This window comes from Rhinopithecus bieti, unplaced genomic scaffold (assembly GCF_001698545.2).
Source record: "Rhinopithecus bieti isolate Rb0 unplaced genomic scaffold, ASM169854v2 scaffold_13207, whole genome shotgun sequence".
Taxonomy (NCBI): domain Eukaryota; kingdom Metazoa; phylum Chordata; class Mammalia; order Primates; family Cercopithecidae; genus Rhinopithecus; species Rhinopithecus bieti.
The window spans coordinates 1279144-1294234 of record NW_016807866.1 but is presented as its reverse complement, the minus strand read 5'-3'; the positions used below and the strand labels follow the sequence as shown (position 1 = coordinate 1294234).

General features: G+C 45.8%; 1 protein-coding gene across 1 annotated transcript in view; it reads right to left on the bottom strand.

Annotated features, from left to right (window-relative positions):
• Positions 1 to 15091, bottom strand: part of HUNK (hormonally up-regulated Neu-associated kinase) — a 133523-nt gene that overhangs the window by 72598 nt on the left and 45834 nt on the right. The window contains exon 5 of the mRNA XM_017883868.1: positions 5407 to 5699. Coding sequence (XP_017739357.1) covers positions 5407 to 5699 — 293 coding nt within the window. The remainder of the gene's footprint in view (positions 1 to 5406; positions 5700 to 15091) is intronic.

Below are 15091 nucleotides of genomic sequence, written 5' to 3'. Positions count from 1 at the left end.
TTTTTTTGAGATGGAGTCTCGCTCTGTCACCCAGGCTGGAGTGCAGTGGCCGGATCTCAGCTCACTGCAAGCTCTGCCTCCCGGGTTTATGCCATTCTCCTGCCTCAGCCTCCCATGTAGCTGGGACTGCAGGTGCCCGCCACCTCGCCCGGCTAGTTTTTTGTATTTTTTAGTAGAGACGGGGTTTCACCGTGTTGGCCAGGATGGTCTCGATCTCCTGACCTCGTGATCCGCCCGTCTCGGCCTCCCAAAGTGCTGGGATTACAGGCTTGAGCCACCGCGCCCGGCCTTAACAGACTTCTTAACCCCCCAACCAGCACAGGTTGGGCCTGCTTCTTGTCAGGCCAAAAAGAACAAAGAAGGGCCTCCTGTCTTCCACTCCTTCCTCTTAGGCGCAGAGAGCCCTTTTCTCCATATTGATGAACGGATAAGGTCATGGCCCTGGGAGCCATGGTGTTGACACACATCCGAGCTCAGGCTCCGGCTCCCTTTGATCATGTGTCTCTTTCTCCTGGTCCTGCAGCCCCATGGCTTTTCTCTTCCTGCTTAGGGATGGTGGTATTGTATTATCCAGTTGTGTTTTATCTATATAGTTTGATTGGACTTTGTAATTTTGAATGAACACATGAATCTCAAATTAGCCTCTCAGCAGAATCGGCGTTCTAGGTGATTCATGTTAAGAGTTGATGCTCTATATACAATAGGCAAATCATCAGATTTTGGCATCCTGCTGGGTGAGCACGTTTAGGGGAAGGAAAAGCGACCTGTTATATTTTAGAGAAGCTTAGACAATTCTAAAATAGAATAATGAAGAAGTTAGACCACACTCTACCTTTGTAAAAATGAACAACAGCCCTAGACACAGAGGCTGTGGCAAGTCTTGTCTAATAGGAAGTTCTCTGCCAGCAAAGCGAATCTGCTTTATACATGCTTAGCTTCCTTTGAAAAAACAAACAAACAAAAAAAAACCTACTTGTCATATTTATTGTTTCTTTTAAATGATGTTTAAATACTTCTGGAAAGATAAATAATTATTTCGATTTAATGCCGCAGGAAATGAGGGCTCTGCTAGCATTAAGTTGATTATGACATAACAACATAATATCAGCTTAATCAGGAACTGCATTTTTAAAGCATCCCCTAACACACACACACACACACACACACACACACACACACCCAAAAGCCCCTAAAATCATAGTACACATATAGCCACAAAAAAATTCATCCTGAATCCTTTTGCATGATCCAATATATTTACTCAGAAATCTTCCCACCAGGGACTCCACGGCCTCTCTGAAATGCAATAGTAGTCTCTTATTCATTTGAAAAATCTAACCTCAAAATAATTTATGAAATTCATTCCACCTTTGCAGCATAAAAGAGAAAATTCTTTATGAGAAAGGGCTCCAGTAAAGAACATACCAGTGGTCAGTTGAAATACGAACACCCAAAATTAGTGGTATAGAGTCTTTGAAAGTCAAGACATTCCGTTAAAGCCACTATGAATATATTCTAAACAAGCATTTTAATGTGAGGTCTCAACCACCTAATCACCTATGTCCATGTGCGGTGACACACATTAACATGATTTTTAGAGGGAAACGTGAAAACATCTTCCTAAATCATCCGTGCATTTCCAGTCTTCTCTAACTTTAAAAGATCTGAGCCCTTGCCATTATTGGATTATAAATATATTCCTGAGGAGAGAGAGGCAAAAGTAGAAAAAGCTGGAGATCAGAGAAAGAAAAAGTATACCATCTTTGCTATCAAAACATTATTAAATTCATTGCTTTGACATTCTGACAGTAATTGCGCGGAGAGGGATTGGATTTTGTTAAAATTACTTTAAAAGGGCTGTTGAGAATTTCCTGCAGGAGAGGCCAGTGTGCGAGGCGCAGCTTCCACTTGGTTTTCTTTGTTGTTCTCACAATCCTGAGAAGCTCAGTGCTCATCGTATTTTTGACAGCACAAAATCCTTGGAGAAAACACCCTGAGTACCACAAAAAGCTCTGCCGCTCGCAGTCCCTCGTTCTGTTTTCCACTGTGACCTGCGGGGTCGGTAATCCAAGCTGATTCACTTGTGAGATTTCTGCCTTTGTCATCTTAATAAACGAAGACGGAGCCAGGCACACTTACGACTATCATTTTCCTAATAACGGCAGAGCTATGACACCTCAGGCTACCCAAGGGTATTGTTGGGAAGAGCCAAAAATAGCATGATTCACTTACCATTCCTGAATGTTCTCTTCCTTGCTAATCTAAGCCCAAAGAGTTCTAATGAAGTGTGATCTCATGACAACACGCATGACTAAGAATACGTATGTGAAGAGGTGCTCTCACCTCAGTGAGGAGGAAATGATTGGCCTGAATGGTGCCTACCCAAGGCTGGCTCTAGAAAAGGCCTGGACAATGGACCTCCCCTGGGTTTAGCCATGAGAGGGCAGAGCATCCCACGGCACCAATCCCATTAGTAAGGTAACAGCTCTCTCCACCTTGGAAGTCTAAGTTCTATTAAGTAAAGGCCTGGAGCTGCTTTTGTCAATGATCAGAAAATAAACGGCTTTCATGGCTGGGCACAGTGGCTCACATCTGTAATCCCAGCACTTGGGGTGTGGTCGAGGAGGGTGGATCATTTGAGGTCAGGAGTTTGAGACCAGCCTGGGCAACATGGCAAAAGCCCATCTCTACTAAAAATACAAAAATAGCTGGGCATGGTGGCATGTGCCTATAATCCTAGCTACTCGGGAGGCTGAGGCAGGAGAATCTCTTGAACCTGGGAGGCGGAAGTTGCAGTGAGCCGAGATTGCACCATTGCACTCCAGCCTGGGTGACAGAGCAAGACTCCATCTCGAAAACCAAAAAAAACAAAACAAAACAAAAAACAGAAAGAAAGAAAATGGCTTTCAAACAGATAGAACTCGATTATCATTATTAAAATTAAAATTAGATTTACCATTAAATGTTGAATTTTTTAAAAATATGTGTTTCCTCAAAAGGATAAAGAAAGTTGACATATGACCCAGCAATTCCACTCCTAAGAGTGGAGTTTTCTGAGAAGTAAAACAGCGCTCATAGCAGTATTACTAGCCAAAGTGTGGGAACAACTCAAACGGATCAGCCAGCTGTGGTATATCCATACACGGAGTATTATGCAGTCATAAAAAGGAAGGAGACACTGACACATGCTATAACTTAGACAAACCTGAAAAACATAACGCTGTATGAAAGAAATCAATCACAAAAGACTATATATTATATAATTCCATTTATATGAAATGGCCAGAATAGGCAAATCCATAGACACAGAAAGTAAATTAGTAGTTGCCAGGGCTAGGGAAGAGGCAAATGGGGAGTGACTGCTAATGGGTACAGGGTTTCTTTTGGGGGGGTAATAAAAATATTCTAAAATTAGAAGGTGGTGATGGTTGCACAACTCTGTGAATACACTAAAAAACACTAGATTATACACTTGTAAATGGTGACTTTAATAGTACATAAATGTATTAATTTAAAAATATTTTAACATACACGTGCACACACGTGTGCATGTTTACATATATACACACATAAATAAGTCATGCTTCAATCTTGCTTTTTAAAGTAAGCACCAATTAAAAATGATTTCTAGGCCAGGTGCGGTGGTTCACGCCTGTAATCCCAGCACTTTGGGAGGCCGAGGAGAGCGGATCACCTGAGGTCAGGAGTTCGAGACCAGCCTGACCAACATGGAGAAACCCCGTCTCTACTAAAAACACAAAATCAGCCGGGCGTAGTGGCTCATGCCTATAATCCCAGCTACTAGGGAGGGTGATGCAGGAGAATCGCTTGAACCTGGGAGGCGGAGGTTGCGGTGAGCCGAGATCGCACCATTGCACTCTGGCCTGGGCAACAACAGTGAAACTCCGTCTCCAAAAAAAAAAAAAAAAAAATTTCTAGGCCAGGCGCGGTGGCTCACACCAATAATCCCAGCACTTTGGAGGGAGGCCAAGGCGGGTGGATCACCTGAGGTCAGGAGTTTGAGACCAGCCTGACCAACATAGCGAAACTCTGTATTCAAAATACAAAAACTGGCCAGGCATGGTGGTGGGCACTTGTAATAATCCCAGCTACTTGGGAGGCTGAGGCAGGAGAATGTCTTGAACCTGGGAAGCGGCAGTTGCAGTGAGCCAAGACTGCGCCATTGCACTCCAGCCTAGGCGACAAAGTGAGACTCGGTCTCAAAACAAAACAAAAAAAAAAAGATTTCTGGTTGTCCTCAATAACCCAGAGTAATTATTGATCATAATTTCACAAAGGAAAAACCATGCATTTGTTGGTGACGTCAACACTCCCTTGGAGGAAAAGAGGGAGCTTTTATTTCTTTAAATTCATTTGATCTTATTTTCATACCATACTAAAAGCAGGCACCCACCACCACCAACAGCAACACTGCTAAGAATGCTGCTTCCATTCACTTTCTTTGTAGAGCCCCTTCCTAGGAAGCAACAAGCTATTAAAAGCAAGCTTGATTTTCATAATTATTTGCAAGACTGGTTTGGTTTGTGGAAAACACTCCTTGATTTCAAGGGCAAGTTCAAAATTCGAATGGTGATTCAATTTCATTGAATAAAACAGCTATTGAGTGGCTCCCATATGTAAAGCAAAGACAATGAAAGCACCATCATACCTTGCACTAATCTCATGCCATCCTAACACTGGCTCTTTCAGGCACCTAAACAACTGGTCTCAGGACTATGCAAACAAGAAGAAAAGCAGCTAACACCTGATGCCTACTAGGTACCAAACGCTGTCCTAAGCTCTTCCCATGTATTAACTCATTGACCCTTACTCCAACTGAGAGAGAAGTGTTACTATTATTCGCATTTTACAGATTAAAAGACTGAGGCTCAGAGAGGTTAGTAACTTGCCCAAGGTCACATAACTATTACAGGGCAGAGCCAGGTTGCAAGCCCAGTCACTCTGGCTTCAGATTCTACTCTTTTAACCCTCACACTGGCATTAACCCAATTCACAAAACAATTCCATGGAATAAAAATACAGAAAAATTCCCAGCCTGGCCAACATGGTGAAACCCTGTCTCTACTAAAACTACAAAAACATTAACCAGGTGTGGTGGCAGGTGCCTGTAATCCCAGGTACTGGAGAGGCTGAGGGAGGAGAATTGCTTGAACCCACAAGGTGGAGGTTGCAGTGAGCCGTGACTGTGCCATTGTACTCCAGCCTGAGCAACAAGAACAAAACTCCGTCTCAAAAAAATTAACAAATAAAATAAAATAAAAATAAAGAAAAATTGTAAAACAGGCTGCAATTGCTCAGCCTTTCTCAGAGGCTGAGAGGGTGCCGAAGCCCAGTGCCATCTGTGGACCTCACAGTCAGTGATCATCAGCGTGGCCTGGCCCTTACCTGTGGACCACCCCAGCCCGGTGCAGGTGCTCTACAGCGGAGATGAGCTGCCGGATGTATCTGCGGGCTTCGGACTCCTCCAGCCGCTTCTTCTCATAGATCTTGTGCATCAGGTTGCCCCCAGGGCACAGCTCCATGACCAGGTAGTAGCTGTTTTCCGTCTCTAAAATATCAAGGAGCTGAGTGATATTGGGATGGCGGATCATCTGCTGGATCTGACCCTCTCGCCGCAGGTTTTTGGTGACATAGGTGTCCTTTTTGGCTCTCTTCTTATCGATGACTTTTATGGCCACCTAAGGAGAAAACAAGAACATGCCTGTTCTTACAGACATTACAGACAATAGTGATTCCTTGGCTACGCACAGGAACCCAAGAAAAATGTTAGCTATTTCTCTGCAGAGGAGAAACACTTACCTAAACCAGCATCAACAGAAAATATATAATACACATTTATACTTATGCATATACCATACACACACACACACACACACACACACACACACGCACACGTAGGTATAACATTAGGAAAAATCAAAAGGTCCAGTGATTAAGGAAGACAATGAAATTTACCTAAGAAAACCTGAATGGCTGTCTGGAAGGCACAGTGCAGGATTAATGTCAAATTTATATTTCTGCAGGATGGGAAGATGAAACAACAATGTCTCTTCCAGCAAAGGGCTCGTCTCACTCCCCTTCAGGACTCACCATCATCTCCCTCCAGGTCTGAGGACCCCAATCACTTCAGAAACAGCTAAATCAGCCCGCAATCTTAGTTCTGGGGCATGGTTGGGGACTCTGCCCAAAGATGCAGCACCCCTAGCCTTGCTCCACCCTCTCTCTGCCCTGCACAGGCCCTCAAGCCTCCTTCCTTTGATGAATTACCTCCCCGGGAAACTCACAGAGAACCCACACCGTCAGGACCCAACCTTTGTAGTTATTCAGGAGCACATTTTATGACCCCAGGAAGCTCCTCCTGCGTCACTTCCCCACAACCAACTTGTCGTAAGACGTAGGGTGGGAGGGAGGGAAGAACAGAAGGAAGGATGGAGGGACAGAGGGAAGGGAAGATTGTCTTTTCCACCCAAATCCGCATCTGTCCCCAGTTCTCTTTCCTTTAGGGGAAGTCACCTCTCCATTGTATTCACCCTTTTCCTTCCTTCCTTCCTTCCTTCCCTCCTTCCTTCCTTCCTTCCTTCCTTCCTTCCTTCCTTTCTTCCTTCCTTCCTCTCTCCCTCCCCTTCCTCCCTCCCTCCCCTTCCTCATTCCTTCCTTCCTTTCTTTCTTATTCTCTCTCTCTTTTTCTCTTTCTTTCTTTCTTGACAGAGTCTCTCTGTTGCCCAGACTGGAGTACATGGTGCAATGGTGGCTCACAGAAGCCTCAACCTCCTGGGCTTAAGTGATCCTCCCACCTCAGCCTCCCAGGAGCTGGGACTATAAGCACACACCAACATGGCTGGCTCATTTTTTTCTTTTTGTAGAGACAGATCGCCCCATGTTGCCCAGGCTGGTCTTGAACTCCTGGCCTCCAGTGATTCTCCCCGTCAGCCTCCCAAAGCACTGGTGTCAAAGGTGTGAGTCACCACGCCCGGCTGCCCTGTTCTTTCTTTGGTCTTCACTCCCCTCTCTAATGTGATCAGCCACTGACATCAACACATGATGTCAATGTCTTCTGCCAGCTGCCTCGCCACCTGTCCTTCCTCTCTGTTCCCCTACACCACCCATCTGGTTCATTCCAACCACTGCCCCCAGCGCCCAGACGCCCCTCATGAACTGAGACTCGAGCACCACAGGAACACCTTCGTACACAGCTGTGGAGCCTCCGGGTGCAGGATGAAGACAGTGGACCTTCCATTTCTTGTTATTTCTCTTTTTTGTAATTACATTTTGTACCTGTTTCACAATGCACTCAATATGCATTATATATAATATGCCATACACAGAGGTACAAGTATAGAAATAAATAATAAGTAAATAAATACAGATGAATACATGTTTTCAGTGCGGGGCTCAAATATTATTTTGTGGACATAGTTCACAATAAAGAAGAAAACAAAAGTCTGAGATCTAATGTACAGTGTGGTGACCAGGTGTAACAACAATGTATTGCACACTTGAAAACTGCTAAGGGGCCGGGCGTGGTGGCTCACACCTGTAATCCCAGCACTTCGGGAGGCCAAGGTGGGTGAATCACTTGAGGTCAGGAGTTCGAGACCAGCCTGGCCAACATGTTGAAAACCTGTCTCTACTAAAAATACAAAAATTAGCTGGGCGTGGTGAATGACACCTGTAATCCCAGCTACTCAGGAGGCTGAGGCAGGAGAATCGCTTGAACCCAGGAGGTAGAGGTTGTAGTGAGCTGAGATCGCGCCATTACACTCCAGCCTGGACAACAAGAACAAAACTCCATCTCAAAAAAAGAAAGAAAGAAAACTGCTAAGAGAGAAAGTTTTAATGTTCTCAACACACACGCACAAATGATAACCCTGTGGGGCAATGGACGTGTCCATTAGCTTGACCGTGGTAACCATTTCACAACGTGTTTATTCACTGAAGCCCCACCCTGCACACTGGACATACATGCAGTTATCTGTCTTTAACCTCAATAACGCTGAAGAAAACCTTAAAAAACAAAAAGAAAATAAAAAAGGGGAAAAAGTCCAAACTAAAGGCAAACTTTTTTAAATAGTGACCGAATCAATAAAAGTCTGGCCGCCCCGAGCGTGGACTAAGGCACGGATGTCACCTCTTCCTGAGGCTCCTCCCGGCCTCTTGAATTCACTCTACACTCTGCCTCCAAATCAGCGGGTCTGGAACTCTTGATTTCTTGCAGAAGCTCTTGACGTCTCACTGCTGCCTATGGGAGCACCCAAGCATCTTCTCCATCAGCCCCACCACCACCCAGCCCCAACTCCTCCCAGATCTCCCTCCTGGGATGTCTCGCCACTTCCTGGGACCTGCATTCTGTCACTCTCCAGGTACTCCAGCCACCCCCTTTCCCCACTCAAGCCCCCAACCCCAGGTCCTCCAGAGGCTAACCGCCCTTCCAGAGATTCCCCTACACCTTCCTTCCCTATGTCCTTACACATCAGCCTCTGTGGTAAGATCCCCCTCTACCACACACAGCACTTTATAAACAGCAAGTGACTAATAGTGACTAAACAATGGAATCACCAAACAAAGATGGATGTAAACAGCATAATCTATTATCTCCTCTATACAGCAATGTCTTTTTTTTTTTTTTTGAGATGGAGTCTCGCTCTGTGACCCAGGCTGGAGTGCAGTGGCACAATCTTGGCTCCCTGCAACCTCTGTCTCCCAGGTTCAAGCAATTCTCCTGCCTCAGCCTCCTGAGTAACTGGGATTACAGGCGCCCACCACCACACTCAGCTGATTTTTGTATTTTTAGTAGAGACAGGGTTTGGCCATGTTGGCCAGGCTGGTCTCGAACTCCTGGTCTCAAGTGATCCACCCACCTCAGCCTCCCAAAGTACTGGGATTATAAGCATAAGCCACCATGTCCAGCCCAGAGTCTCATTTTAATAGGGAGGTTCAGGCCCTTAATCCAAAGATGTGAGTAACAAAGAGTCAATCAGCCCCCAAGGGGACCAGACAGGCTAGAAGACCCCTTGCCATCCACACCTCACAGCATGGGCCTGCACTACCCCAAGTCAACTCAGGCCGATGCTCTCAGTCCACAGGAGGTAAAGGTACACGCTGGCTGTGCCTGGCCCCAGGTAGTTCAAGGGATGCTAAACTAACAGCTTTGTAAACTGTTAGCCTCCAAAAACACATAGACACACACATATTTCATATCCGTCCTCTTGGGGAGCTGGAGAAAAAGGAATGCTGAAAAGTACAATTAGGCATTGTCTTTGCTCAACTCTGTGTTGCAGTATTTTAAAAATTACACCCTCTGGCAATGAAATTCTTAAAAGTACTGTGAACAAACAAGTCTAAAAGCCCAGCAGTAATACAATCTGCCTTTTTAACAGAGTATACGATTATTGTTAAGATACCTTATTAGCTCTTTAATTGCCTGTACCAGGTTGAATAATGGCCTAATCTCTGGATCATGTGACTTTATTTGGAAAAAGGATCTTTGCAGAGGTGATTAAGTGAAGAATTCTGAGATGAGATTAACCTAGATTACCTGAGTAGGCCCTAAATGTCCTCATAAGTGTCCTCATAAAATAGAGAAAGAAGGAGCTTTCACGCAGATAAGCAGAGGGGGCAGCCACAGGAGGAAGGAGGCAGACACTGGGGTGACGGGGCCACAAGCCAAGGAATGTTGGCTGCCACTGGAAGACGGAAGAGGCAGGGAAGGATCCTCCCCTAGAGGCTCCGGAGATAGCACGGCTCTGCCAATACTGTTTTAAGATTTCTGGCCTCCAGAACTGTGAGAGAATCAATTTGTTACTTTAAGCCACCAGAGTGGTAATTCATTAAAGCAGCCACAAGAAACGAATAGCTTCCCTGAAAACGTAAGAAAGGAATCTATCTGATGCTGCCCTTTGGGATGCATTTCCAGGCATGGAGAGACCCTCTTGGCAGTGGGGAATGACCCCAGCGTTCACCAGCAGCCTCTCTCTCCTCCTCACTATAGCCCTTCAATGTAGTCCAGGAGCCTCTGACAATTCCTTGTTGACTCCACCGTCCCCTCTGCTCCCCCACGTCCATGAGACCCACAGAGAGCAGAATCTTCACAAACTCACTCTCAGGCTCCACTCCCAGGGCTGAACCAGCCCATATCAGGGTTTTGCACCTCCATGGGCTATGTCAAGGTAGGACCCTATGAAGCTCCGTAACTGGGTAGCAAGTGTCTATGCTGCAGACCCCTCTGAACAGAAAGAACAGCCCAGGTGGCTCTTTCCATGAGTCTGGGCCTCATTATCATAGCCGCACAGCCAGGCTTAGGGGTGCACGCTAGGCTTTTCTTTGGGCAGTTCTTCCCCTACCTTCCGACTTCTGCACAAATGCAGTATTTCCAAGCACTTCTCCCCACTCTCTCACTTCTTGCTCCTTCTCTAGCCCACCCTCCTCCCTTTCCTGAAGGTGAAAGGACAAGGCAATGAGATGATCTGTGGTGCTGGGAAAACACCCCCGAAAACCCCGCCCAGCCGCTCGTCCTCGTACCACTCAGTCCAGCCCCTCGTCCCCTCAGCACAGCCGCTCGTCCTCGTCCCCTCAGTCCAGCCCCTCGTCCCCTCAGCACAGCCGCTCGTCCTCGTACCACTCAGCACAGCCGCTCGTCCTCATACCACTCAGCACAGCCGCTCGTCCTCGTCCCCTCAGCACAGCCGCTCGTCCTCGTCCCCTCAGCACAGCCCCTCGTCCTCGTACCACTCAGTCCAGCCGCTCGTCCTCGTCCCCTCAGTCCAGCCCCTCGTCCTCATACCACTCAGCACAGCCCCTCGTCCTCATCCCCCTCAGTCCAGCCCCTCGTCCTCGTGCCCCTCAGCCCAGCCCCTTGTCCTCATCCCCCTCAGTCTAGCCCCTCGTCCTCGTACCACTCAGCACAGCCCCTCGTCCTCATACCACTCAGTCCAGCCCCTCGTCCTCATACCACTCAGCACAGCCCCTCATCCTCGTACCCGTCCACCCAGCCCCTCGTCCTCGGACCACTCCGTCCAGCCCAGGCCATGGGGCGTTGTACCAATACCTTCTGTGAAGCAGGCCCAGTGTGGTAAGTCGAACAATGGCCTCCCAAAGATAGGCCCACATCCTAATCCCTGGAACCTGAAAATGTCATCTTTAGGGGGATGGGACTCTGCATACATGATGAAGAGGATCAGATAGACAGACAAGCAGAGAAGAAAGCAAAGTGAAGATGGAGACAAGAGAATAACGTGGTCAAAAGCCCAGGAGATGCCAGCAGCCACCAGGGGCTGGGACAAGCCAAGTCCAAGTCTCCCCTGAAGGAAGCATGGCCTTACTGACACCTTGATCTCCAATGAGACTGATTTTGAACTTCCAGCCTCCAGACTGTGAGGGAATCACTTTCTGTTGTTTTAAGCCACCAAGTTTGTGGTCATTTGTTACAGCAGCAGCAGGAAACTAACATCCCTGGTGTGTGCCCTACCCTCATCTGACACCTTGATTCCCGAGTTCTGCCAGTCAACGGTCCCTCCCTGAAAACCCTGAGCCCTTAAGCTACCTCACCTGGGAGAAGGTTTCCTATTAAGCTTCCTCTCGATTTTCAAATGCCAGCTCATTACCAGCTTGTTTTCATCCACCCCCTGACTTACAAGCTCCGTGTTGATCATACTGAAATGGAATGCCATTCTTGATTACACAAAACCATTTAATCGACTTCATCTATAACAACTGAAATGGGGAAAAAATGAATGGGAAATTAAGGAAAAGTCAATCAGTGATCAGCAAAGGGAGACATCTAATTCAATTTGACAGTAATCAGAGGTTTGCAGGCAAAACAAAGCTAACACTGACTCTAACTGGGTAAAGCCCAACGCAATGATGGATCTCTAGCTGCAAAATAAACTGCTTGAGTCAGGAGGGTTTTACAGAGTGAAATTAAATCTCTGCTATCAAATGGCAGTAAAATAAGCAGGTTTAGCATGTTCCAGGCAACAGGAGTGATAGCACCACACCAATCAATGGCTCTTACCAACGCTGCAGGTTCACCGATTTACTTAAGGATGAGCCCCCCAGCCAATGCCACCGGAGAACTCCCAATTCAGTCCAGGGTGTGTGTGTGCGTGCGTGTGTGCGTGCGTGCGTGCGTGGTTGCGTGCGTGTGTGCGTGCGTGCGTTTGGGAATGGGAGTTTCAGGAGGGTATCTAAGCCTGGATGTCATCACGAGCACAAGAAAAACAACTTTCTGTCAAAGATCACTAAAACCAAGGCTCATCAACAGATCCAAGTTGCAAGGCTTTTCAAAATTTTACAAAGGAATCAGTTTTCCAAAGATTTCCCCCATATTTCCAAGATTAGTAGCAAAGTCCTGCAGTGGTGGAAAATTAGTAGAAAGAAAACAGCACAGTTCCAATATATGACAGTTGAAAGAGATTATTCATCAACTTCTTTTATTAATTAAGAAATAGCAGCTTGTGCAACATGGCGAAACCTCATCTCACAAAAATTAACCAGGCATGGTGGCTCGTGCCTGTAGTCCCAGCTGCTCAGGAGGCTGAGGTGTGTGATCGCTTGAGTCCGGGAGTTCCAGGCTGCAGTGAGCTATGATCTCACCACTGCACTCAAGCCTAGGCGACACAGTGAGACCCTGTCTCAGAAAAAGGAAAAACAGAAAGCATTTCTCACAACATGGTAACTCCACCCTCCTCCTTCCCTGACAAACAAACACCACCAATTGATGATGATGGATAAAATCAGCAAACCACTTTTAAATAAACAGCTAAGCTTGTAAGAAACCAATGGAAATCCCTCAAGGCCAAAAATTCACTAGCAGCAGCTACAGAGATAAAGAAATACAAGATTCAGGAGAGACAGAAAGAGAGGAAATCCACCCAGGTGTGGTGGCTCACACCCGTCACCCCAGCACTTTGGGAGGCTGAGGCAGGCGGATCACTTGAAGTTAGGAGTTCGAGACCAGCCTGGCCAAACCCCTGGTGAAACCCCATCTTTACTGAAAATACAAAAATTAGCTGGGCCTGGTGATGCACACCTGTAGTCCCAGCTACTTGGGAGGCTGAGGCAGGAGAATCACTTGAACCTGGGAGACACAGCCTGCAGTGAGCCAAGAAAGCTCCACTGCACTCCAGCCTGGGTGACAGAGCGAGACTCCATCTCAAAAAAAAAGAGAGAGAGAGAAATGAAAAGAAAGAGAGAGGAAACCTTAAAGAAGGAGAAGAAGAGGAGGAAGAGTTGGCCCTGCACGAAAGGGGAAGCACTGCTCTCCTCAACACAGGACAGGAGGAAGAGGCCATGTGTGTGGATCCCAATCCATCAGAAGAGGGGTCCTTTGCTAACCGTCAAGGAATTCATGCTTGACGGCCTCTGTTAGGCATTAGGAGAAAAAAAACCAATGTAGAATTTTACTTAGAATAAGGGATGCACAAAATGACCCAGGCCCAGTAATGTACCCAGTAATGACACACACTTCCATCAACCAATAGGTCTCTAAGATAATGGACATAAAGAAAGCACTTAGCACAGTGTGTGGCACTTACGAAGTGCTCCTTAAATTGACGCTGTTATTATCACTACCAATTTACTTTCAATGAATCAACCCGTAGAGAGGGTAAAAAAACATTCAAGCTCAGTTCAGCTAAGGGAAAAAAAATGTGCATTTCCTTGACCGGTGGTTTCAGCATATTAAAAAAGAAGGCTGAACTGTATCTCAGTGTTTTGAACTCTCTGGAATAGAGTTGCTTTTAAATCCCAACGCAATGACTTCCTATCAGGCGTGTCTCTCATCTTCTTTAAATATTGACTTAGCTGAGACTGTCTACATAGGATCAGAGTTAACAGGATTTTAAATTCATCCCTTCCTCCTGTATCACCCTTCACTGCCTTTAAAATTCATTACTCTGAAACACATCAAGTATTGATGTATCCAATCTCCAAAATGAGAAGTCAGATGTAAAATGGATCTTCTGTACGACTGAGAGGAAGGAAAAAAATACTGATCAAAGAGACCCCGTTTTAATATCGCAGAAATATACACACGTGTTTTACACATTATACAATGTGCTATGTTTTAGAAAGTTCATAGCCTTTCCTTAATCAAAGCACTTTTACACCATGTTTTAAATAATCAAAATGCATAGGAAATGGGAAGCCCTGATCAACTGAGTTTTCTTTTCACATGGAAATTATCCCCCAAAAAGCTTTCTTCCCAGAACACTTTGGTTTCTTAATGAATACTGTATGCTAAACTCAAATGAATCTTTCTTTCTTCAATAAACATTTATTAAGCACCTAAAATATACCTGCCAGTCTTCTAGGTATAAGTGTGTGCAGGTTGAACATCCCTAATCTCTAACCTGAAGACCCAAAATCCAACATGTTCCAGAATCTGAAACTTGTTAAGCATCAACATGACACCTATAGAAAATGCCCACTGGAGTATTTGGAATTAAGGGTGCTCCACTGGGTACAAAGCAAACATAAAAAAAAAAAAAAAAATCCCTAATCTAAAACACATCTGGTCCCAAGCAGAGAAGGGATAATTAACCTGTACTACAAAAGAGTCATGGATCTTTAGGTGTATTTGTGGAGGCGGGGAGGATAATTCAGATTCTTTGTAATGGTTCAAGACTGCCATCTGCAATAGACTGAATTGTGTATGTTGAAGCACTAACCCCCAATACGACTGAAGAGAGAGAGACTTTAAAGAGGTTATTAACATTAAATGAGGTCATTAGAGTGGGCTCTAATCCAATAGGACTGATGTCCTTATTAGAAGGGGAAGAGACACCAGAACTCTATCTCTGAGCCTGCACAGAAAGGCCATGTGAGGACACAGAGAGAAGGCAGTCATCTAGAAGCCAAGGCGAGAGCCTTGGGAGAAACCAACCCCACTGGCACCTTAAACTCGGACTTTCAGACTCCAGGACTGTGAAACATGAATTTCTGTTGTTTTAAGCCACCTAGTCCATGATATTTTGTTATGGCAGCCTGAGCAGACTAATAGACCATCTGAGCATCCTACAGTTCTACAGGATTCCCTGCGGAAGAGTAAAAATGTAAGAACAAAGGGCTAGCG